At 41.2% G+C, this 23,723-nt stretch overlaps 1 protein-coding gene across 4 annotated transcripts in view; it reads left to right on the top strand.

Annotated features, from left to right (window-relative positions):
- The window catches only part of cUnh18orf54 (chromosome Un C18orf54 homolog), a 143,575-nt gene that overhangs the window by 3,776 nt on the left and 116,076 nt on the right, over window positions 1-23,723 (top strand). The window contains exons 4-8 of one of the 4 annotated variants that reach the window (XR_014625156.1): window positions 15,543-15,675; window positions 16,197-16,263; window positions 16,346-16,500; window positions 17,298-17,353; window positions 17,430-17,542. Coding sequence is in view for 3 of the 4 variants with exons in the window: in XM_084387190.1 (XP_084243316.1) it covers window positions 15,543-15,675; window positions 16,197-16,263; window positions 16,339-16,500; window positions 17,298-17,353; window positions 17,430-17,515 (504 nt within the window). In the remaining variant the exon portion in view is untranslated. Of the gene's footprint in view, window positions 1-15,542; window positions 15,676-16,196; window positions 16,264-16,338; window positions 16,699-17,297; window positions 17,354-17,429; window positions 18,118-23,723 lie in introns of those variants that run through there. The other 3 variants (XM_084387190.1, XM_084387192.1, XM_084387191.1) reach the window with 3 other exon arrangements.

Here is a 23,723-nt window from a genome sequence, read left to right as displayed (position 1 = left end):
TGTGTGTAGATGATCAGATTGTGTGTCTGATGTTAAGCGCTCCTCCTCTTGTGTTTGTCTGTGTGTAGATGATCAGGTTGTGTCTCTGATGTTAAACGCTCCTCCTCTTGTGTTTGTCTGTGTGTAGATGATCAGGTTGTGTGTCTGATGTTAAGCGCTCCTCCTCTTGTGTTTGTCTGTGTGTAGATGATCAGATTGTGTGTCTGATGTTAAGCGCTCCTCCTCTTGTGTTTGTCTGTGTGTAGATGATCAGATTGTGTCTCTGATGTTAAACGCTCCTCCTCTTGTGTTTGTCTGTGTGTAGATGATCAGATTGTGTCTCTGATGTTAAACGCTCCTCCTCTTGTGTTTGTCTGTGTGTAGATGATCAGGTTGTGTCTCTGATGTTAAACGCTCCTCCTCTTGTGTTTGTCTGTGTGTAGATGATCAGATTGTGTGTCTGATGTTAAGCGCTCCTCCTCTTGTGTTTGTCTGTGTGTAGATGATCAGATTGTGTGTCTGATGTTAAGCGCTCCTCCTCTTGTGTTTGTCTGTGTGTAGATGATCAGATTGTGTCTCTGATGTTAAACGCTCCTCCTCTTGTGTTTGTCTGTGTGTAGATGATCAGATTGTGTGTCTGATGTTAAGCGCTCCTCCTCTTGTGTTTGTCTGTGTGTAGATGATCAGATTGTGTGTCTGATGTTAAGCGCTCCTCCTCTTGTGTTTGTCTGTGTGTAGATGATCAGGTTGTGTGTCTGATGTTAAACGCTCCTCCTCTTGTGTTTGTCTGTGTGTAGATGATCAGATTGTGTGTCTGATGTTAAGCGCTCCTCCTCTTGTGTTTGTCTGTGTGTAGATGATCAGATTGTGTGTCTGATGTTAAGCGCTCCTCCTCTTGTGTTTGTCTGTGTGTAGATGATCAGATTGTGTGTCTGATGTTAAGCGCTCCTCCTCTTGTGTTTGTCTGTGTGTAGATGATCAGATTGTGTGTCTGATGTTAAACGCTCCTCCTCTTGTGTTTGTCTGTGTGTAGATGATCAGATTGTGTCTCTGATGTTAAACGCTCCTCCTCTTGTGTTTGTCTGTGTGTAGATGATCAGATTGTGTGTCTGATGTTAAACGCTCCTCCTCTTGTGTTTGTCTGTGTGTAGATGATCAGATTGTGTGTCTGATGTTAAGCGCTCCTCCTCTTGTGTTTGTCTGTGTGTAGATGATCAGATTGTGTGTCTGATGTTAAGCGCTTCTCCTCTTGTGTTTGTCTGTGTGTAGATGATCAGATTGTGTGTCTGATGTTAAACGCTCCTCCTCTTGTGTTTGTCTGTGTGTAGATGATCAGGTTGTGTGTCTGATGTTAAGCGCTCCTCCTCTTGTGTTTGTCTGTGTGTAGATGATCAGGTTGTGTGTCTGATGTTAAGCGCTCCTCCTCTTGTGTTTGTCTGTGTGTAGATGATCAGATTGTGTGTCTGATGTTAAGCGCTCCTCCTCTTGTGTTTGTCTCTGTGTAGATGATCAGATTGTGTCTCTGATGTTAAACGCTCCTCCTCTTGTGTTTGTCTGTGTGTAGATGATCAGGTTGTGTGTCTGATGTTAAGCGCTCCTCCTCTTGTGTTTGTCTCTGTGTAGATGATCAGGTTGTGTGTCTGATGTTAAGCGCTCCTCCTCTTGTGTTTGTCTGTGTGTAGATGATCAGATTGTGTGTCTGATGTTAAGCGCTCCTCCTCTTGTGTTTGTCTGTGTGTAGATGATCAGATTGTGTGTCTGATGTTAAGCGCTCCTCCTCTTGTGTTTGTCTGTGTGTAGATGATCAGATTGTGTCTCTGATGTTAAACGCTCCTCCTCTTGTGTTTGTCTCTGTGTAGATGATCAGATTGTGTGTCTGATGTTAAACGCTCCTCCTCTTGTGTTTGTCTGTGTGTAGATGATCAGATTGTGTGTCTGATGTTAAACGCTCCTCCTCTTGTGTTTGTCTGTGTGTAGATGATCAGATTGTGTGTCTGATGTTAAGCGCTCCTCCTCTTGTGTTTGTCTGTGTGTAGATGATCAGATTGTGTGTCTGATGTTAAACGCTCCTCCTCTTGTGTTTGTCTGTGTGTAGATGATCAGATTGTGTGTCTGATGTTAAACGCTCCTCCTCTTGTGTTTGTCTGTGTGTAGATGATCAGATTGTGTGTCTGATGTTAAACGCTCCTCCTCTTGTGTTTGTCTGTGTGTAGATGATCAGATTGTGTGTCTGATGTTAAGCGCTCCTCCTCTTGTGTTTGTCTGTGTGTAGATGATCAGATTGTGTGTCTGATGTTAAGCGCTCCTCCTCTTGTGTTTGTCTGTGTGTAGATGATCAGATTGTGTGTCTGATGTTAAGCGCTCCTCCTCTTGTGTTTGTCTGTGTGTAGATGATCAGGTTGTGTGTCTGATGTTAAGCGCTCCTCCTCTTGTGTTTGTCTGTGTGTAGATGATCAGATTGTGTCTCTGATGTTAAGCGCTCCTCCTCTTGTGTTTGTCTGTGTGTAGATGATCAGATTGTGTGTCTGATGTTAAACGCTCCTCCTCTTGTGTTTGTCTGTGTGTAGATGATCAGATTGTGTGTCTGATGTTAAGCGCTCCTCCTCTTGTGTTTGTCTGTGTGTAGATGATCAGATTGTGTGTCTGATGTTAAGCGCTCCTCCTCTTGTGTTTGTCTGTGTGTAGATGATCAGGTTGTGTGTCTGATGTTAAGCGCTCCTCCTCTTGTGTTTGTCTGTGTGTAGATGATCAGATTGTGTGTCTGATGTTAAGCGCTCCTCCTCTTGTGTTTGTCTCTGTGTAGTGTTGCACGGTGTACCGATACTTCAAAAGTATCGCGATACTCGGAAATTAAAAACGTCACGATACCTAAATTTATCAGTATCGATACTTAAAAAAAAAAAAAACCTCCCTTTGGACGTCTGTGTTTTTTCCTGACGCACACAGCAAAGAAGCTGCCGCTGTTAGTGTCATGTGACAAAACACTGTACAGCGAGATGGCTGCATGTGCGAGCACAAGTGGTCCACGACTCGTAGAAAAAGATGACGCGAGGAGTGACATATGGAAGTACGTTGCTTACCTTGCTCTGTTGCACGGTGCTCCGATACGTCAAAAGTAAATCGGAAATTAAAAACGTCACGATTCCTTAATTTATTAGTATCGATACTTCTAAGAATGACCGCGTTCCAGATTTGTAAGGCCGGCGGCACACTGGCTGCGTGTCGTGTCCGTTTTTATTTCGGCTCCCATGTTAACTGCCTGCGTGACAAGCGGAAAACGCGTTCATGCTAGAAATAGAACCGACGCCTATTTTGCACGCGTCACGCAACCGTGTTGGAAGCGTTCCCAGGCAAAATAGAATAGGAAAACATGTTTCTATGTCATTTTGACACGAATACATATTAATAAATGACATTTTGATGTTTGAAAGTTTTGACAAATACAATATAAATGTAATTTTAAAAAATATTATCGATTTTCAAATATTGCACCTCTCAATACAGAACGAATTATTCTGTAGCCTACACTGCCGACGTTGTCTTTGCTGCTATATATTTATGTTTAACATTAAGTATAGGCCTTCCACAACTCTCTCCCCACATGTCAAATATATCACCAATGAGGCTTATCATATGTTACCAATATTAAACATTGTTTAATAAAATAACTGTTCATATTTTTATTCAAAGTTCAGAATCAAGATAAAGCTCTTATGTTTCTAATGATAAATGAGATAATGCTGCTAAATTTATAAAAAAAAATTACCTTGAATGTCATTGCTCTAATTTATTTTTTATATTTTGATATTTCATATTTTGTTCAAATGTTTAATATATCTGCTGTTCATGTTCATTTATTAGTGTGTTATATGATTAGAATGTTGTCCCGGTTTTAAAATAAAGCACAGCAATGATATTTGAGAGTGTTTCTCCCTTTTCAGGAAAAAAGTATCGAAAAAGTATCGAAATCGCAATACTTGACTTGGTATCGGTATCGAAACAATAATTTTGGTATCGTGACAACACTATCTCTGTGTAGATGATCAGGTTGTGTCTCTGATGTTAAACGCTCCTCCTCTTGTGTTTGTCTGTGTGTAGATGATCAGGTTGTATGTCTGATGTTAAGCGCATCTCTTGTGTTTGTCTGTGTGTAGATGATCAGATTGTGTGTCTAATGTTAAGCGCTCCTCCTCTTGTGTTTGTCTGTGTGTAGATGATCAGGTTGTGTGTCTGATGTTAAACGCTCCTCCTCTTGTGTTTGTCTCTGTGTAGATGATCAGATTGTGTGTCTGATGTTAAACGCTCCTCCTCTTGTGTTTGTCTGTGTGTAGATGATCAGATTGTGTGTCTGATGTTAAACGCTCCCCCTCTTGTGTTTGTCTGTGTGTAGATGATCAGATTGTGTGTCTGATGTTAAGCGCTCCTCCTCTTGTGTTTGTCTGTGTGTAGATGATCAGATTGTGTGTCTGATGTTAAGCGCTCCTCCTCTTGTGTTTGTCTGTGTGTAGATGATCAGATTGTGTGTCTGATGTTAAGCGCTCCTCCTCTTGTGTTTGTCTGTGTGTAGATGATCAGGTTGTGTCTCTGATGTTAAACGCTCCTCCTCTTGTGTTTGTCTGTGTGTAGATGATCAGATTGTGTGTCTGATGTTAAACGCATCTCCTCTTGTGTTTGTCTGTGTGTAGATGATCAGATTGTGTGTCTAATGTTAAGCGCTCCTCCTCTTGTGTTTGTCTGTGTGTAGATGATCAGGTTGTGTGTCTGATGTTAAGCGCTCCTCCTCTTGTGTTTGTCTGTGTGTAGATGATCAGATTGTGTGTCTGATGTTAAGCGCTCCTCCTCTTGTGTTTGTCTGTGTGTAGATGATCAGATTGTGTGTCTGATGTTAAGCGCTCCTCCTCTTGTGTTTGTCTGTGTGTAGATGATCAGATTGTGTGTCTGATGTTAAGCGCTCCTCCTCTTGTGTTTGTCTGTGTGTAGATGATCAGATTGTGTGTCTGATGTTAAGCGCTCCTCCTCTTGTGTTTGTCTGTGTGTAGATGATCAGGTTGTGTCTCTGATGTTAAGCGCTCCTCCTCTTGTGTTTGTCTGTGTGTAGATGATCAGATTGTGTGTCTGATGTTAAACGCATCTCCTCTTGTGTTTGTCTGTGTGTAGATGATCAGATTGTGTGTCTAATGTTAAGCGCTCCTCCTCTTGTGTTTGTCTGTGTGTAGATGATCAGGTTGTGTGTCTGATGTTAAACCCTCCTCCTCTTGTGTTTGTCTCTGTGTAGATGATCAGATTGTGTGTCTGATGTTAAACGCTCCTCCTCTTGTGTTTGTCTGTGTGTAGATGATCAGATTGTGTGTCTGATGTTAAGCGCTCCTCCTCTTGTGTTTGTCTGTGTGTAGATGATCAGGTTGTGTCTCTGATGTTAAGCGCTCCTCCTCTTGTGTTTGTCTGTGTGTAGATGATCAGATTGTGTGTCTGATGTTAAACGCATCTCCTCTTGTGTTTGTCTGTGTGTAGATGATCAGATTGTGTGTCTAATGTTAAGCGCTCCTCCTCTTGTGTTTGTCTGTGTGTAGATGATCAGGTTGCTTGTGTGTCTGATGTTAAACGCTCCTCCTCTTGTGTTTGTCTCTGTGTAGATGATCAGATTGTGTGTCTGATGTTAAACGCTCCTCCTCTTGTGTTTGTCTCTGTGTAGATGATCAGATTGTGTGTCTGATGTTAAACACTCCTCCTCTTGTGTTTGTCTGTGTGTAGATGATCAGGTTGTGTGTCTGATGTTAAAGGGATAGTTCACTTTGAAATTAATTTTTGATATGTTTTAGCTTACCTCAAGGGCATCCAAGATGTAGGTGTCTTTGTTTCCGCAGTAGTTTCAATTTTGATATTTTTAGGTCAAACCGTTCTTGTCTGTCAGTCATATAATGCAGGTCTGTGATCACTGTCTCAAAACACAAGCACAGAGTCCAAATTAAAACAATTCCCCATCGTCCAAATGAAACAATTCCCCATCATAAGTACACATTGATGGCCTAAGACACGAAACGAGCGGTTTGTGTGAGAAAACGAACAGTATTTATATAGTTTTTAGCTCTTGAAAACAGCACACGTCCAAATGGTCTGACGGCGCGGGCGAGTATAGATGTATACATAGATGTCGCCTTGGCTACGGTTTCGTTCCAATGAACTGCAGTAGCGAAGGCGACATCTAGTGTATACATCTATACCCGCATAGATATATACACTAGATGTCGCTTTGCTACGGTTTCGTTCCAATGAACTGCAGTAGCCAAGGCGACATCTATGTATACATCTATACTCGCCCGCGCCGTCAGACCATTTGGACGTGTGCTGTTTTCAAGAGATAACAGCGATATAAATTCTGTTCGTTTTCTCACACAAACCGCTCGTTTCGTGTCTTAGGCCATCAATGTGTACTTATGATGGGGAATTGTTTCATTTGGACGATGGGGAATTGTTTTAATTTGGACTCTCTGCTTGTGTTTTGAGACAGTGACCACAGACCTGCATTATATGACTGACAGACAAGAACGGTTTGACCTAAAAATATCAAAATTGAAACTACTGCGGAAACAAAGACACCTACATCTTGGATGCCCTTGAGGTAAGCTAAAACATATCAAAAATTAATTTCAAAGTGAACTATCCCTTTAAGCGCTCCTCCTCTTGTGTTTGTCTGTGTGTAGATGATCAGGTTGTGTCTCTGATGTTAAGCGCTCCTCCTCTTGTGTTTGTCTGTGTGTAGATGATCAGGTTGTGTGTCTGATGTTAAACGCTCCTCCTCTTGTGTTTGTCTCTGTGTAGATGATCAGGTTGTGTGTCTGATGTTAAGCGCTCCTCCTCTTGTGTTTGTCTGTGTGTAGATGATCAGATTGTGTGTCTGATGTTAAACGCTCCTCCTCTTGTGTTTGTCTGTGTGTAGATGATCAGGTTGTGTGTCTGATGTTAAGCGCTCCTCCTCTTGTGTTTGTCTGTGTGTAGATGATCAGATTGTGTGTCTGATGTTAAGCGCTCCTCCTCTTGTGTTTGTCTGTGTGTAGATGATCAGGTTGTGTCTCTGATGTTAAGCGCTCCTCCTCTTGTGTTTGTCTGTGTGTAGATGATCAGGTTGTGTGTCTGATGTTAAACGCTCCTCCTCTTGTGTTTGTCTCTGTGTAGATGATCAGGTTGTGTGTCTGATGTTAAGCGCTCCTCCTCTTGTGTTTGTCTCTGTGTAGATGATCAGATTGTGTGTCTGATGTTAAGCGCTCCTCCTCTTGTGTTTGTCTGTGTGTAGATGATCAGATTGTGTGTCTGATGTTAAACGCTCCTCCTCTTGTGTTTGTCTGTGTGTAGATGATCAGGTTGTGTGTCTGATGTTAAACGCTCCTCCTCTTGTGTTTGTCTGTGTGTAGATGATCAGGTTGTGTGTCTGATGTTAAGCGCTCCTCCTCTTGTGTTTGTCTCTGTGTAGATGATCAGATTGTGTGTCTGATGTTAAGCGCTCCTCTTGTGTTTGTCTCTGTGTAGATGATCAGATTGTGTGTCTGATGTTAAACACTCCTCCTCTTGTGTTTGTCTGTGTGTAGATGATCAGATTGTGTGTCTGATGTTAAGCGCTCCTCCTCTTGTGTTTGTCTCTGTGTAGATGATCAGGTTGTGTCTCTGATGTTAAGCGCTCCTCCTCTTGTGTTTGTCTGTGTGTAGATGATCAGATTGTGTGTCTGATGTTAAGCGCTCCTCCTCTTGTGTTTGTCTGTGTGTAGATGATCAGGTTGTGTCTCTGATGTTAAGCGCTCCTCCTCTTGTGTTTGTCTGTGTGTAGATGATCAGGTTGTGTGTCTGATGTTAAGCGCTCCTCCTCTTGTGTTTGTCTGTGTGTAGATGATCAGATTGTGTGTCTGATGTTAAGCGCTCCTCCTCTTGTGTTTGTCTGTGTGTAGATGATCAGGTTGTGTGTCTGATGTTAAGCGCTCCTCCTCTTGTGTTTGTCTCTGTGTAGATGATCAGATTGTGTGTCTGATGTTAAACGCTCCTCCTCTTGTGTTTGTCTGTGTGTAGATGATCAGGTTGTGTGTCTGATGTTAAGCGCTCCTCCTCTTGTGTTTGTCTCTGTGTAGATGATCAGATTGTGTGTCTGATGTTAAACGCTCCTCCTCTTGTGTTTGTCTGTGTGTAGATGATCAGATTGTGTGTCTGATGTTAAGCGCTCCTCCTCTTGTGTTTGTCTCTGTGTAGATGATCAGATTGTGTGTCTGATGTTAAGCGCTCCTCCTCTTGTGTTTGTCTGTGTGTAGATGATCAGATTGTGTGTCTGATGTTAAACGCTCCTCCTCTTGTGTTTGTCTGTGTGTAGATGATCAGGTTGTGTGTCTGATGTTAAACGCTCCTCCTCTTGTGTTTGTCTGTGTGTAGATGATCAGGTTGTGTGTCTAATGTTAAGCGCTCCTCCTCTTGTGTTTGTCTCTGTGTAGATGATCAGATTGTGTGTCTGATGTTAAGCGCTCCTCCTCTTGTGTTTGTCTGTGTGTAGATGATCAGATTGTGTGTCTGATGTTAAACGCTCCTCCTCTTGTGTTTGTCTGTGTGTAGATGATCAGGTTGTGTGTCTGATGTTAAACGCTCCTCCTCTTGTGTTTGTCTGTGTGTAGATGATCAGGTTGTGTGTCTGATGTTAAGCGCTCCTCCTCTTGTGTTTGTCTCTGTGTAGATGATCAGATTGTGTGTCTGATGTTAAGCGCTCCTCTTGTGTTTGTCTCTGTGTAGATGATCAGATTGTGTGTCTGATGTTAAACACTCCTCCTCTTGTGTTTGTCTGTGTGTAGATGATCAGATTGTGTGTCTGATGTTAAGCGCTCCTCCTCTTGTGTTTGTCTCTGTGTAGATGATCAGGTTGTGTCTCTGATGTTAAGCGCTCCTCCTCTTGTGTTTGTCTGTGTGTAGATGATCAGATTGTGTGTCTGATGTTAAGCGCTCCTCCTCTTGTGTTTGTCTGTGTGTAGATGATCAGGTTGTGTCTCTGATGTTAAGCGCTCCTCCTCTTGTGTTTGTCTGTGTGTAGATGATCAGATTGTGTGTCTGATGTTTAGCGCTCCTCCTCTTGTGTTTGTCTGTGTGTAGATGATCAGATTGTGTCTCTGATGTTAAGCGCTCCTCCTCTTGTGTTTGTCTCTGTGTAGATGATCAGATTGTGTCTCTGATGTTAAGCGCTCCTCCTCTTGTGTTTGTCTGTGTGTAGATGATCAGGTTGTGTGTCTGATGTTAAGCGCTCCTCCTCTTGTGTTTGTCTGTGTGTAGATGATCAGATTGTGTGTCTGATGTTAAGCGCTCCTCCTCTTGTGTTTGTCTCTGTGTAGATGATCAGGTTGTGTGTCTGATGTTAAACGCTCCTCCTCTTGTGTTTGTCTGTGTGTAGATGATCAGGTTGTGTGTCTGATGTTAAGCGCTCCTCCTCTTGTGTTTGTCTCTGTGTAGATGATCAGATTGTGTCTCTGATGTTAAGCGCTCCTCCTCTTGTGTTTGTCTGTGTGTAGATGATCAGGTTGTGTGTCTGATGTTAAGCGCTCCTCCTCTTGTGTTTGTCTCTGTGTAGATGATCAGATTGTGTGTCTGATGTTAAACGCTCCTCCTCTTGTGTTTGTCTGTGTGTAGATGATCAGGTTGTGTGTCTGATGTTAAGCGCTCCTCCTCTTGTGTTTGTCTCTGTGTAGATGATCAGATTGTGTGTCTGATGTTAAACGCTCCTCCTCTTGTGTTTGTCTGTGTGTAGATGATCAGATTGTGTGTCTGATGTTAAGCGCTCCTCCTCTTGTGTTTGTCTCTGTGTAGATGATCAGATTGTGTGTCTGATGTTAAGCGCTCCTCCTCTTGTGTTTGTCTGTGTGTAGATGATCAGATTGTGTGTCTGATGTTAAACGCTCCTCCTCTTGTGTTTGTCTGTGTGTAGATGATCAGGTTGTGTGTCTGATGTTAAACGCTCCTCCTCTTGTGTTTGTCTGTGTGTAGATGATCAGGTTGTGTGTCTGATGTTAAGCGCTCCTCCTCTTGTGTTTGTCTGTGTGTAGATGATCAGGTTGTGTCTCTGGTGTTAAGCGCTCCTCCTCTTGTGTTTGTCTGTGTGTAGATGATCAGATTGTGTGTCTGATGTTAAGCGCTCCTCCTCTTGTGTTTGTCTCTGTGTAGATGATCAGATTGTGTCTCTGATGTTAAGCGCTCCTCCTCTTGTGTTTGTCTGTGTGTAGATGATCAGATTGTGTGTCTGATGTTAAACGCTCCTCCTCTTGTGTTTGTCTCTGTGTAGATGATCAGATTGTGTGTCTGATGTTAAGCGCTCCTCCTCTTGTGTTTGTCTCTGTGTAGATGATCAGATTGTGTGTCTGATGTTAAACGCTCCTCCTCTTGTGTTTGTCTGTGTGTAGATGATCAGATTGTGTGTCTGATGTTAAACGCTCCTCCTCTTGTGTTTGTCTGTGTGTAGATGATCAGATTGTGTGTCTGATGTTAAACGCTCCTCCTCTTGTGTTTGTCTGTGTGTAGATGATCAGATTGTGTGTCTGATGTTAAGCGCTCCTCCTCTTGTGTTTGTCTCTGTGTAGATGATCAGATTGTGTGTCTGATGTTAAACGCTCCTCCTCTTGTGTTTGTCTGTGTGTAGATGATCAGATTGTGTGTCTGATGTTAAGCGCTCCTCCTCTTGTGTTTGTCTCTGTGTAGATGATCAGGTTGTGTGTCTGATGTTAAGCGCTCCTCCTCTTGTGTTTGTCTGTGTGTAGATGATCAGATTGTGTGTCTGATGTTAGCGCTCCTCCTCTTGTGTTTGTCTCTGTGTAGATGATCAGGTTGTGTGTCTGATGTTAAGCGCTCCTCCTCTTGTGTTTGTCTGTGTGTAGATGATCAGGTTGTGTGTCTGATGTTAAGCGCTCCTCCTCTTGTGTTTGTCTGTGTGTAGATGATCAGGTTGTGTGTCTGATGTTAGCGCTCCTCCTCTTGTGTTTGTCTCTGTGTAGATGATCAGATTGTGTCTCTGATGTTAAACGCTCCTCCTCTTGTGTTTGTCTGTGTGTAGTAGGGCTGTCAATCTTCCTCTATAATACTATTCGAATTCCATTCCTTATTTTATTTAATATTCGAATAATATTCGAATATTAAATGCTCAAATTCATCCTATTATTAATATTTACGACATTACACAGTCTTATGGATCGCCAATGCGTGATGTTGATCGGTCTCATATCTTCACAGATAAACCGTCAGTTTGTCTGTTATTGCCTTTTGGCGGACAGCTGGTAGCAGTTGAGCCCCGTGATGAGGAGAGAGAGAGAGGCAGAACATAAGTAATTCTTGCCTGTTTTAGCGGCGGTTCCTCGGACAGATCGCCTAGCTTGTCAGGTTGTAAGTTGTCATAAAAAAAATAACGTATATTTTCCTCTCCGTTTTGGCCTTCCGTCCACAATGAGATGGCGTTTTTATTAATGAAAACGCACTCCAAAGTGGATATATTTGAAGACGCCGTTTTCACGTTGTAATGTGGACTGAGAATCAAATTGTTGATCCCCGTTACCGTGGAGACATTCCTCTCCGCGACTTTTGACAGTTGTTATGATGATACAGCGTGGATAACGTGCACAATTGTGTTACGATTCAAAAACTTTATTGTTTATCAGACGAAACAAAAGCATTTCATTTTCACATGTGTGTGCCAAGGCGGCGAGAAAGGCAAGATTGCATTAAAAAAAAATCTATACATAAAAAAGCAATATTCGAATAGGAACTTCAGCATTCGAATAGTATTGATTTTTTTAATATTCGAATTATATTCGAATTTCGGAATTCGTTCCAACAGCCCTAGTGTGTAGATGATCAGGTTGTGTGTCTGATGTTAAACGCTCCTCCTCTTGTGTTTGTCTGTGTGTAGATGATCAGGTTGTGTGTCTGATGTTAAGCGCTCCTCCTCTTGTGTTTGTCTGTGTGTAGATGATCAGATTGTGTGTCTGATGTTAAGCGCTCCTCCTCTTGTGTTTGTCTGTGTGTAGATGATCAGATTGTGTGTCTGATGTTAAGCGCTCCTCCTCTTGTGTTTGTCTCTGTGTAGATGATCAGATTGTGTGTCTGATGTTAAACGCTCCTCCTCTTGTGTTTGTCTGTGTGTAGATGATCAGGTTGTGTGTCTGATGTTAAACGCTCCTCCTCTTGTGTTTGTCTGTGTGTAGATGATCAGGTTGTGTGTCTGATGTTAAACGCTCCTCCTCTTGTGTTTGTCTGTGTGTAGATGATCAGATTGTGTGTCTGATGTTAAGCGCTCCTCCTCTTGTGTTTGTCTGTGTGTAGATGATCAGATTGTGTCTCTGATGTTAAACGCTCCTCCTCTTGTGTTTGTCTGTGTGTAGATGATCAGATTGTGTCTCTGATGTTAAGCGCTCCTCCTCTTGTGTTTGTCTGTGTGTAGATGATCAGGTTGTGTGTCTGATGTTAAGCGCTCCTCCTCTTGTGTTTGTCTGTGTGTAGATGATCAGATTGTGTGTCTGATGTTAAGCGCTCCTCCTCTTGTGTTTGTCTGTGTGTAGATGATCAGGTTGTGTCTCTGATGTTAAGCGCTCCTCCTCTTGTGTTTGTCTGTGTGTAGATGATCAGGTTGTGTGTCTGATGTAGGGGTGTCCATGGTTAACCGATTAACCGATTAACCGTTAAAAATTGCGTAACCGAGTGAAACATTTTGCTCGGTTAAGTGGCGTCAATGGCGTGCACTGAATTTAGTTGTAATACATTTTTGCACCACCAGAGACCGCTAGACCAGTTTTCTAATATGAAGCGGGCAAAGAAAGCGCGCGTCCGAGAGTGAAGGCTGTGCGAGAGTGAAGGCTGTGCGCGAGCGTGCGCGAGCCAGAAACAAACATAGTATCCGCGCCACTGATGGCAGCACAATAATATCTGTCTGCAGAGCCGCAGAGCCACAGCTTTACCCCAGCAGTTTTACCTCGAGCATGCGCAATTTCATCACAACAGTTTTACCCGCAGAGTCCGTTTACCGTTACATTAACCCATACAATTTGTATTATGCATTTCCTAAACATGTACTTGCTAATCAAACACTTTATCTGAACAAACTACTAATCTATAAAACACAATCGGTCTTCCGACCTTTTACTATTGTGTTGATATGCGCGAGGGAGAGAGAGCAATGCAGCGCTCGTGTTGTTTGAAGGCGGTGAGAGTGCGCGCGCGCGGCCGGGGCTCTCTCACTGTTTGTTCTTATGCGCCCTGTCCACTGATCTAAATAATTAGTTGTTTCGACGACTTATTTGTTCCCTCGTTTTAATAAATCGTGGACACGTTGAACAAATTCCCTCCCTCATTTTGATTTAACGAATTACAACGTGGCCAAAAACAGTTTGATACTATTAATTAGTGAATGCTAAAGACCTTTTTTTTTTGTGAATTGGTGTTCCTTTTTTTGGTGTGTGTGTGTGAACGGGTGAATATTCAGGTGAATTGTTTCGTGGCCACGAATTAATAATACCTCCGCACGTTTTACAAGACCCTTCTCGATCGCAGCGGCAACGAGCACTTTGATCACTTGATTTAAAAAACAAAACATTTCAGCGCTATTTGAAAAAAAAAAACGAACGAAATGAATGCTCTGCTAGTTAACTGGAGATGTTTTGTTTATTTGTATTTGGTATTCCTGCCGCGAGATGTTTCAAAAGTGGTGGGGACAATACAATATCGACCTTAGAAAATAGTGGTGGGGTCGTGGGGATATGTCTCACCCGCAAATTACGCCTATCTCGGGGTTGCGGCGCGCACACTATGGTTAACCGAGTATTAACCGCTAAGGGCCTCGGTTAACGGTTAATGAAAAACTTGAAAACGTGCAGCCCTAGTCTGATGTTAAACGCTCCTCCTCTTGTGTTTGTCTCTGTGTAGATGATCAGATTGTGTGTCTGATGTTAAACGCTCCTCCTCTTGTGTTTGTCTGTGTGTAGATGATCAGATTGTGTGTCTGATGTTAAGCGCTCCTCCTCTTGTGTTTGTCTGTGTGTAGATGATCAGATTGTGTGTCTGATGTTAAACGCTTCTCCTCTTGTGTTTGTCTGTGTGTAGATGATCAGATTGTGTGTCTGATGTTAAGCGCTCCTCCTCTTGTGTTTGTCTGTGTGTAGATGATCAGATTGTGTGTCTGATGTTAAGCGCTTCTCCTCTTGTGTTTGTCTGTGTGTAGATGATCAGATTGTGTGTCTGATGTTAAACGCTCCTCCTCTTGTGTTTGTCTGTGTGTAGATGATCAGATTGTGTGTCTGATGTTAAGCGCTTCTCCTCTTGTGTTTGTCTGTGTGTAGATGATCAGGTTGTGTCTCTGATGTTAAACGCTCCTCCTCTTGTGTTTGTCTGTGTGTAGATAATCAGGTTGTGTGTCTGATGTTAAACGCTCCTCCTCTTGTGTTTGTCTGTGTGTAGATGATCAGATTGTGTCTCTGATGTTAAGCGCTCCTCCTCTTGTGTTTGTCTGTGTGTAGATGATCAGGTTGTGTGTCTGATGTTAAACGCTCCTCCTCTTGTGTTTGTCTGTGTGTAGATGATCAGATTGTGTCTCTGATGTTAAGCGCTCCTCTTGTGTTTGTCTGTGTGTAGATGATCAGATTGTGTGTCTGATGTTAAGCGCTCCTCCTCTTGTGTTTGTCTCTGTGTAGATGATCAGATTGTGTCTCTGATGTTAAACGCTCCTCCTCTTGTGTTTGTCTGTGTGTAGATGATCAGGTTGTGTGTCTGATGTTAAACGCTCCTCCTCTTGTGTTTGTCTGTGTGTAGATGATCAGATTGTGTCTCTGATGTTAAGCGCTCCTCTTGTGTTTGTCTGTGTGTAGATGATCAGATTGTGTGTCTGATGTTAAACGCTCCTCCTCTTGTGTTTGTCTGTGTGTAGATGATCAGATTGTGTGTCTGATGTTAAACGCTCCTCCTCTTGTGTTTGTCTCTGTGTAGATGATCAGATTGTGTGTCTGATGTTAAACGCTCCTCCTCTTGTGTTTGTCTGTGTGTAGATGATCAGATTGTGTGTCTGATGTTAAACGCTCCTCCTCTTGTGTTTGTCTGTGTGTAGATGATCAGATTGTGTGTCTGATGTTAAACGCTCCTCCTCTTGTGTTTGTCTGTGTGTAGATGATCAGGTTGTGTGTCTGATGTTAAGCGCTCCTCCTCTTGTGTTTGTCTGTGTGTAGATGATCAGATTGTGTCTCTGATGTTAAGCGCTCCTCCTCTTGTGTTTGTCTGTGTGTAGATGATCAGATTGTGTGTCTGATGTTAAGCGCTCCTCCTCTTGTGTTTGTCTGTGTGTAGATGATCAGATTGTGTGTCTGATGTTAAGCGCTCCTCCTCTTGTGTTTGTCTCTGTGTAGATGATCAGATTGTGTCTCTGATGTTAAGCGCTCCTCCTCTTGTGTTTGTCTCTGTGTAGATGATCAGATTGTGTCTCTGATGTTAAGCGCTCCTCCTCTTGTGTTTGTCTCTGTGTAGATGATCAGATTGTGTCTCTGATGTTAAGCGCTCCTCCTCTTGTGTTTGTCTGTGTGTAGATGATCAGATTGTGTCTCTGATGTTAAGCGCTCCTCCTCTTGGTCTCTGTGAGCCGCTGAAGGAACACAACACTTCAGGAGAGACGGAGACGCTGGACGCTGATCGATCCTGGGACAATCCACCCGTGGCCTTGTGAGGGATTTCTCACGTTTAATCGCATTATTCATTTAATAGCACAACACTTTGATCATCTTCAAATGAAAGGGGAAAATGACACCTATCAATCATAGGGTGTGTGCAGTATGGCGTACTACAACAGTTTTTAAGGAAATAGTATGAAACATACAGTACACTGTTTAAACGTATTTTTCATGTAACGTAATGAGGTCATGTGACAACAATAACAACACACTATTGTTTGAAATGTTTATTATTATTACGTACTGCATTCTGTTTCACATATTTCTTCACACCTCCACATATATACAGTGTATATATATATACACACACACACACACACACACACACACATAAAAATATATAATGCCATTTCAAACAGCTATCTTTGATTTTTTTACCAATAATAATAATATGTTCCTGTAATTCAAAAGCAACACCAATGTTGGTCATTGGTTCAATTCCCAGTGAATGCATGACTAAAAATAAAGCATCTGCTAAATGCATAAATGTAAAGCGTGTCCCATGATCTGTAGTAAATCTCCAGTACCAGTGGGTGGCGCTGATGAACCACAACCGCCTGAAGAGCTTCAGAGGAGCAAGGTACAGTATGTGACGGTCATTATGATTGAAACTCAATGCTGTTTCGTGTACATCTGTACTGATAGTGTGTGTTAGTCTGCAGGCTCGTGTTCATCAGGATACAGCAGCAGAAAACACCCTGGTCCAGTGGAGGCGCTCAAACACATGCTGTTCCGCCTACAGGCCGTCCAACACAACACCAGCCGATCACACGCGTCCAGTGAAGCCCAAACACTGGAGAGAGAGACACTGGAGCCGGTACAGTAAACCAGGACAAGAAACATCACCTCATTTAACTTTTGCTCTTGTTTTGTCATTATTTGTTGTGATGTTAAAGGTGCAGTCTGTAAGAATGACAGTTATTCTGAAATTATTCCATAAAAAAAAAGAAATGTAAATTTTGTTTTTGTTGTGAATTTAAGTGTCATATAAAACTATAATGTATATACGGCTACTAAAATAAAAGATCAGTTACGAACTGGACAAAAAATCTGTTGTTGCCTTTATTGGAAATGTATTGGCTGAATGTTTCATTTTGTATTTAGTGAACGAACAAATTAAAATTCATAAAACAAAATCCGAATAGCATCATGTTGTCATGAATTGAAAAAAAAATTCAACAGTTCCTTTTTACAATGTGGGAAAAATCTAGAATAAAAAATATTGAAGCGCTCCAATGCAAGTTCAGAGATGAAACTGCAAGCATTAGAACCTCAAGTTTCATTTCTGATTTTATTTTTCCTTCTGTGAAACAAGATTAGATGTTACGCAGAATGTTCACGCTACTCTTTTCAACATAAGTGTGTTTTATTATACTGCTACGCTAAAAAAAAGTGCCATAACACTATAATTGAAGTCTTACAATAAATTTCCTCACACAAAGCAGACATTTGGTGTTGTTGCCGACCATTGGTTCTCGTAAGTCATGTGACCAGCCAATCATGACGTGAAGTTTATATATATATGCAACCTTAGAATTTTCCTGCATTATTCCTTCACAGTCTCTTACTCCTTTTTTAAATGTATTTTTGTTTTGTGATTGTATTTTTCATAAGGATCCTCAGGAGGAAACAGAAGAAACTGTCATGGGAAGCGACGAGTCGTTACAGAGGTCAGGAGAGTCATGTGATCTCAGTGAAGCAGTGTTGCTCTCGTCTGTTGCTGTTCATTTGTCTGTTTTTTCTCAGAGCTCTTCATCACCTGGACAGACTGAAAACACTCGTGGACGACATGAACGAGAGGAAGGCCAGAGCAGAGGATGATGGGACAGATTGTAAACACACTCCTGCAGCGAATATCAAGAAGCAATTATGAATCAGAAATCAAAGACTGTTATTGTGCTACACACACAGACGCTTCATGGATCATATTCGCTTAAAGGTTCAATTTCTGCCTCACAGTATATAAAACATCATGAAAGTTTAAAAGTAATTGAACTATCAAGCAAAGCTGTTTGAAAGGGCAAATGCTTTTACTGGCGATGAGCAGCTTTCAACCCGATCAGTGTTTAAAGTGTGTTTATGTTCAGGTCAATGACTTGCACAATCATTTAGTGTTGTCTTGATCACTTGCTGGAACAATAATATTGATAAACACTGATTCTTTTGCTAACCGAGTATGTTCTGTGTATTTATTTATTCCTAACCCTAGGACTTCAGAAGTTGAATTGTGTGAAAATACATTTATGACACTTAAACATTGCCTGTGTTCTCTGGAAGAAAAAGACATGGGTTTGGAACGACATGACAGTGAGTGAATGATGACAGAATGATCTTCTAACTGAACGTTTCTTTTATCAGTGGTTTCCTTGCAATCGCTGTTATGTAGTTGAGGAAATGTGAATGCAAGTAAACCTGGAAGAAACTGCCTGACATGTATTTTAAAGTTGGTCTATTATTCTCTGTGTTGCAATGCATTCTTAATATACACACACACACACACACATATATAAATATATATAGGCCTTTTTATGCTTTTGTAGACAGGACCGTAGAGACTGACAGGATGTCAAAATATAGAGCTGAGTATCATCGGCATAACAGTGACTAACTAATTCCGTGCTTCCTAATGATATCTCCTAATAGTAGCATGTACAGAGTGAACAACAACGGTCCTAGTACTGAGCCTTGTGGTACGCCATACTGAACTGATCGGTAAGACATCTCTTCATTTACTGCTACAAACTGATAAAGGTCAGATAATATGATTTAAACCATGCTAGTGCAATTTCACTAATGCCAACATAATTTTCTAGTCTATGTAAAAGAATGTTGTGGTCGATAGTGTCAAATGCAGTACTAAGATCAAGTAACACCAATAGTGAGAGGCAACCATGATCGGATGATAAGAGCAAATCATTTGTAACTCTGGGAGATGTCTCGGTACTATGGCATGGTCTAAATCCTGACTGGAAATCCTTGCAGATATCATTTCTTTCTAAAAAAGGAACATATTTAGCAGTGGATATTCACAAATGTGAGACATTCAAACTGACCAATCAGATAAGTACAACTTCCCCCACCGCACTAAAGATGTGACAATACATAGACCCCCAAAGTACACACATCTTGGCCAACAGGCCTTCCTCACTATTAGACCAGCGTGTAACCCCTCTGTGCTTTTGGAAACTCCAAATGGTCCTTGTGGTGGAAAAAGGGGGTGGAAAACAGTAAAGCAAATGTCTTTGTTTGTTTCAAATATCTTGGATTATTTTCAATCCTACAATTCGGCCCCTGGCACTGTTGGCCACACACATGGAGTCCAGATACAATAGACACAATCCATCAAGACATGCTTTCTGTTGTGTGTAGTTGCATCTTCAGACTTATCGTCCAGGCTTGTTGCAATAGCAGTTGGTCAGTGTTCAGTCATTGTTCCCTTTCAGCCCTGCATGAGGAGGCTCCATCAAATGGTGTTGCACCGTTCATAGATATGCAAATCATCCATCGAACACTTCACACCTCCACAAGAACAGGCACTGAATCTGGGAGCAAACGCTGGTTCCTCTTTCTGAGACGGGACACAGGATGTGAACTTTGGTTGCAGGGATCCTGTGATCTTAAAAGAGCATATAGCACAACAAACAGCAAAAGCATACATGTGGCATTTGTCAGTGGTCAGAGGATTGATATGGTCAGATTAAAATTTGTCTCTGGCAAAAAGCCTTTAAATTGATGTACTTAAAAATATGGTCAAGGGAGAATAAAAGATGATCTTACAAGCTCTTACACTATTTCTGAAAACATTTAAAGGTCCCATTGCATGAAGATTTCACTTTATGAGGTTTTTTAACCTTGATATGGGTTCCCCTAGCCTGCCTATGGTCCCCCAGTGGCTAGACATTTTGATGGGTGTAAACCAAGCCCTGGGTATTTTTGAAAAAAAGGAAAGCTCAGATGGGCGAATCTAGAAATCTTCCCCTTATGTCGTCATAAGGGGGAATGTCACCTCCCCTTTCTCTTCTTTGCCTGCAAAGAGAATTTGGCGGCCCATGAGAAAATGAGCTATGTGAGCGCGATATTGTTTTTTCCTCAAGAGATCATGGCTTGCAAACGAGCGAAGCATGGCAGTTGCTCAGTGTTTGGATGTACAAATGAACACAAAAGTATTTTTGTAGTTCTTTTATCCGAGCCTCTGAAGTATTGAAGAATTGAGAAGCCTCTGAAGAATTTCTGATGTGTAATTGTTCAAGTTCAGACAGATAATCTTTCTCTCAAAGTTGTTCAATACTGTTTATGCATCAGTAAATCAAGCCAGTGACTAAACGATCAACTTCACATCGTTTCTCTTGGTAGGATGAAAATAATCGTATTTAAACTGTAATTAAAATATATACAGAAAGCGATCAAAGAACCCCTTTCCAATCGCCCAAGCTGTCAATCGCTCAAGCTGTCAATCACACAGCGCAAGTTTATCTGGACACTTGCCAAAACTCGTTATGAAATCACTGCACAACGAAGCTCTTACTGTACTTACCTCATGTTTGCATTGGTGAAATCATTAGTGAGAGTGCAGAAACTGCATTGCAATGATAAGATCTTCATTCATGCGATCAACAGGCTGTCATCTGCTCAGTGCTCATCATTGCAACCTTTTATGTGATGGGAATTTATCTAAATACTAAAAAAAAAAAAAAAAACTTCTCACGATTCGTTAATCCCGATATCTGTAATAGTAAAACCGTATAATAGCTGTAATAGTAAAAGTTTTCGAGAGAGTTCCACATGTAATGCGGGATATTTCATATGCAAGCATGTCAGCCAATCACAGCAGTGGGCGTTTACACTGAAGTCTCACAGCAGCCAATCACAGCAGTGGGCGTTTACACTGAAGTCTCACAGCAGCCAATCACAGCAGTGGGCGTTTACACTGAAGTCTCACAGCAGCCAATCACAGCAGTGGGCGTTTACACTGAAGTCTCTCAGCAGCCAATCACAGCAGTGGGCGTTTACACTGAAGTCTCTCAGCAGCCAATCACAGCAGTGGGCGTTTACACTGAAGTCTCACAGCAGCCAATCACAGCAGTGGGCGTTTACACTGAAGTCTCTCAGCAGCCAATCACAGCAGTGGGCGTTTACACTGAAGTCTCACAGTAGCCAATCACAGCAGTTGGCGTTTACACTGAAGTCTCTCAGCAGCCAATCACAGCAGTGGGTGTTTAGTCTCACAGCAGCCAATCACAACAGTAGACATTTACACTGAAGTCTCACAGCAGACACGCCCCTTCAACCAGAGCGTTCAAATCAGAGGCTAAAATCAGGCTAGGAAATATGCCTTTTATTTCTAAATTATAACAACTTTTGATCTAAAAAACATACTTATAAGGGCACCCCAGGAAACATTCTAAAATTAGTGATGGCCAGATCGAGGCTTCGTGAAACACTGAAACAGTTGAAGCAAATGTGCCATATTGTGTCGAGGCTTCGAAACAATCTGACACCCGTCTCAACGGTGACACCTAGTGGTCACTTGCAGGTGTTCATCTGAAACAACCTTGACAACGAGCCATTAAAAAAATTGTTTTTTATTATTGTATTTTTTTAATATGTGAAGCTTGTAACCTGTAGGCTCCTCACTGTGCATGTTATTTTGGTCATTAAAATGAATATTAATAAAAGAAATCAAGCCACAATGTCTCACTTTTTTATAGATTTTTATAAAAAAATCTTGTCACTTAATAACATGAAATTTTAACAAAAGCCACTAGATTTCAAACATAGCCTACAATCAGACATCATTTCAATTTATTTATTTTATTTAGCTATAGTAAGTGTGAGCATGGTCATCAAGTGCTATGCCATTTAAATGAATGGAACTTTTTTTATGTAAGCAAACGTCAAGAATAATTTGTAACCTTTGTCCAATTTCGATCTTGTTACACGAAAACTATTAACAAAACGGACAACATCTGCTATTCTTACTTTTGTCAGATATATTAATGACAGAGAAAACAAGCTGTATCCATTTTGAGAATGAATGGCGATCGTAGCGGGCAGCATAGACATGTATTTATTATGTCTATGGCGGGCAGCGGCGCGACCGGAAGTATCGCTACCCTACTTCCGGTCTCGGTCGCCATTTTGGGAAATAGGCCTATCAAATAAGCCTTTGGCGGGGGCTAAAACAAGTTCAATGCAGGAAAAACCCTGTTGTTGCTGAAGTAGTTATCCTTGAAGTGCTTTGCGTTCGTGCACACAAAAATGACTTTATGGGTACATTTCTGTGAAAAATAAAACTCAACCAGGCACCTCGAAGAGGTTCTGATGCTGGGAGACAGTGTAATGAAGCGTGTGGGTTACTACATCCAACAACCGAACATTTTGACTTACCCTCTCGTAACTTCTGCATCCTTGAGCTTAGACTACAAAATCACAGCGAGAAATAAATATGACGGGAGTCGATGTCTTTATTTGGCAGTTCCGCTGCAAATACTGTGACGTCATTGTTCACAAAACATCATAGATAACAGAAAAATCAGAACAGGTTGAAAAATATGGCCAAAACAGAATATAAAGATATCAACGAAACACCTGAAGAGACTAACTTCAAATTTTCTATACTTCTAAACATTAAAAATATACAACAAAATGCATTTAAGGGCTAAAAAAGTGGAGTAGTAGAAGAAGTTGTAGTAGTGTCAGAGAGTTAGATGATAACTGTTGTGTCATATGTGAGGGCTGTATATTATTACATTATCAGGTTAGAATAGTTATAGTATATTATTATTATAGTAGGCCTAGCTATATTATAGTCTTGTTATATTAATTAGATAAGATTATTTGGATTGCTCTGGATTTTTGCATCTGGACTGGACTGCTTTTTGATTTGGATTGCCTTTTTGGATGTGTTTGCTTTTTGTGACTCTTCTTTTTCCTGGTAATGGAGCCAGCAAGAAAGAGGGAATCCTCCCCTGTCTGGGCTCAACAGAAGCATCAGTGTCCTCATTTGTACCACTGCCATTGTTCCCCTGCATCCCCTGTTCCTTGTGAAAGGATATTTTCCAAGGCTAGAGAGATTTTGTCCAAGAAGAGGAATCGTCTTAACCCCAACACACTTGAAATAATTCTGTTTCTCAATAAAAAATCTATTGTAATCCTTCCTTCCGGACTATTCTGTTGCAGTTTACTTTAATCTGTTATCTATAATCTGCTAAATGAATAAATGTACTTTATTACACTCCCTCTAACATAAGCACTGCACTCAACACAGTGTCACTGTTGTTGTTCATACTGTCACTATCCAAAAAATATATGAATAATTAATAAACTGTGTGTGTGACTCTGCACAAGTAAATTCAGACAGAGAAAGATACATATTTTATATTATACACAGTAATGGACAAATGTCTGATCATGTCTTTTTATTATTGCAAATGAAAGGTTACAGACATCAACAGTGAGTAGCCTACAAAATAAATAAATAAATATTTGTATTTATAAAAATATTTTTATAAAATATAAAAAATTGTATTAAAAAAAAGATTTTTTTTTATAAAATTAGGGAGGAGGGGGGCGGGGGCGTGGCTCTGAACACTGGTTCAGAATGAATGAATTTGTCTGCTATTTCTTTGCACAGTAGCTAGGTGTCACTAGTGAGCAATGCTGAATGAAGCTTCAAGTAATGAACCTTTGGCTGAAGCAATGGACTGCGTGGTCTCAGTGGTTCAGGAAGCCTCATTTTGCCATTACTAAACACAAGTATAAAAACTGATGAGTTGATTGCCTCTTTGAATACTGATATGTCATTAAACCCAGATGCCTAGTAGCCAAGAGCTGAATAAAAAAATTAAATAAACCTCAAGTGAAAGACAACAAGCCTAGAATTGACAACAATTGACCCAAAGCGTGATTATCTGCTGTATACATATACACCTCTTAACTCGTTGATTGGGTTGATTATCTGAATGTGCTCCACACGTGTTTAATTAGGTTTAATTATCTGAACGTGCTCCTCCCGAACTTTGTTAATAAAACATAATTTCT

This window comes from Rutilus rutilus (assembly GCF_951802725.1).
Source record: "Rutilus rutilus genome assembly, chromosome: 18".
Classification (NCBI taxonomy): Eukaryota; Metazoa; Chordata; class Actinopteri; order Cypriniformes; family Leuciscidae; genus Rutilus; species Rutilus rutilus.
Note: the sequence above shows the minus strand (reverse complement) of the source record. Positions and strands in the feature narration are given on the sequence as shown.